We start from the raw sequence: 1,987 nt of genomic DNA on the forward strand, positions 1-1,987 counted from the left end.
CATTATGACTGGATTTGTTGAATCATGTATTTCAATTTATCCTAGGCAAATTGTAGTACATACTCAGAAAATTGTGAAAATTAGATGTCGTATCCTAATAATGTAAAATATTTGTTACTATAAAAAAATTGGAAAGAAACTAAACATTAAATTGTGGAACTAATGTGGAAGAGAAAAGGTGCAGATGAAATACTAAGAAAACAAGAAAGTTGGGTATTACACAGTTATATTACAAAGTGTTTTAGCCCAAAAATATCACTGAATCGATTTAACAAAAGTAAAGGATTCAATAAATAAATAAATAGGCAGAGCACAACCCCCTTCTAAAGTTACCTTGCCTCCTGCAGTTCGAGGGTTTTACACATCAGAACATAATAAAAAAGATCTGAGTTCTAAAATGACACTTTAAGTATAAAAAACACAAAAATCCATCATGTTGTTAATGAAACAAAAATAAAGCTAGAATGAAAAATCTGTGAAAAGTTTCCTTCCAGTTTAAGAGGAAGAACTTTCAGATCATAAATTGGATGAATTATTGGTTAAACTGAGTCAAGATGGTGGCCACGGCTAACTGAAGAGCACTTTCTTTTTACAAAGGCTTTAGAGTCAAACTAGACTTTACAGGAGGTAAATGGTCCAAACACAGAGGAACACAATTGTGCTTCCTGTGTGAAAAGTGTTGAAGTGATTCAGCAACACTGCTACTAAAGGGTCTGACAACCTTCTTACACTCTTTTACGACGCTGACAAGAGAACTGAATTTCTTGGAGGCGTTTCTATAAAACTCACCCTGATTTTCAGGCTTTCTGGCATCATTTTCACTGAGAGGATGTGTGTGTGTGTGTGTGTGCTCGCTGCACAAACCAAAGACCACGAGGATTTAAGGCAGAGTACTGCTGCCATCTAGTGGCCAAAGAGGAACACATAATTTGCTGGATAAACAAAAGCTAAATAATTCTGATAAAATACAAAAATACAGCTCGAGTTTATTAAGGATGAGTTAGGCGTTCAAATGTTCAACCACAAACAACAACAAGAATATAAATAAATAAATAAAAATTAAGTGTTATTGGTTATACAAAGCTTCTTCTTATCCCCAGCTTTCATCAGAGCCTTTATGGCCCTCGCCCTCATTTCCAGCTCCAGCAGCTCCAGCTGCTGAATCGAAGGCTGACTGGCGGAATCCACGTCGAGACCCTGCGCCGCCGCCGCCGCCGCCTTCGATTCCGCTTCTCCAGCTTGACCGGCGGCCGGCGCCAAGATCTCACTGACGCTCCTGTCTATATCGCTCTGAAYGTCTTTCTTCGTCTCGGGGTCGGCCGGCTCGTCGGGCTTTGCTGCCGGGTCGGAGCGCTCTCCTCTGCCGTCGCCCGCCTTCGCCCCCGTGTCGGCGGCCTTCGGGGGCGGCTCGTCCTTGGGGCCCTCGATGTCGCTGTCGTAAGTGTCTGCGTTTATGCTCAGGACGTCGCTCTCCTCGCCAGAACCGGCCACATCTGGGAAACAAAAAATCAATAATGTTCTTTTTTTTAGGTTTTGGACTAAATCTTCAAGAATAAAAGTACACGAATAGACAAAAACTTCTGTTTTTACTCATGTTCAAATATCTCATTAACCACAATTCACTGAAAGTATTTATTTACAACTGGAGTCAAAATGATTCAAGATGCCTCTACTCAACATTAATCCACGATTAGTTGTAACATTAAACTTTATTTGATAAACATGTATTTTAACTGTAAAATAAAGACTGTAAAAATACTGTAGGATGTTCAGTTTTGTAAATTTTTTAAAATATATTTTAACAAGGACTGAGCCATTTTATTTACACGCAAAGCATTCTGGGTAAATGATGACGTGCATAGGTCATCGATACGAGGCTGCTAGCGAGCTGTATCCACCCTGAAGGTTAATCTTGGACAATATCTGATGATCGACTCTTTTAAATGAAACCAGAGGCTGTTTAGTTTTGTAAATTTTTAAAAACATA

The 1,987-nt window shown here is 39.3% G+C and overlaps 1 protein-coding gene across 1 annotated transcript in view; it reads right to left on the bottom strand.

The window, feature by feature from the left end:
• Window positions 1-958: 958 nt before the first annotated feature.
• caap1 (caspase activity and apoptosis inhibitor 1) overlaps window positions 959-1,987 on the bottom strand; it is a 3,036-nt gene continuing 2,007 nt past the window's right edge. Inside the window, exon 6 of the mRNA XM_014020856.1 lies at window positions 959-1,493. Coding sequence (XP_013876310.1) covers window positions 1,060-1,493 — 434 coding nt within the window. The 3' untranslated portion in view covers window positions 959-1,059. The remainder of the gene's footprint in view (window positions 1,494-1,987) is intronic.

This window comes from Austrofundulus limnaeus, unplaced genomic scaffold (genome assembly GCF_001266775.1).
Source record: "Austrofundulus limnaeus strain Quisiro unplaced genomic scaffold, Austrofundulus_limnaeus-1.0 Scaffold269, whole genome shotgun sequence".
Taxonomy (NCBI): Eukaryota; Metazoa; Chordata; class Actinopteri; order Cyprinodontiformes; family Rivulidae; genus Austrofundulus; species Austrofundulus limnaeus.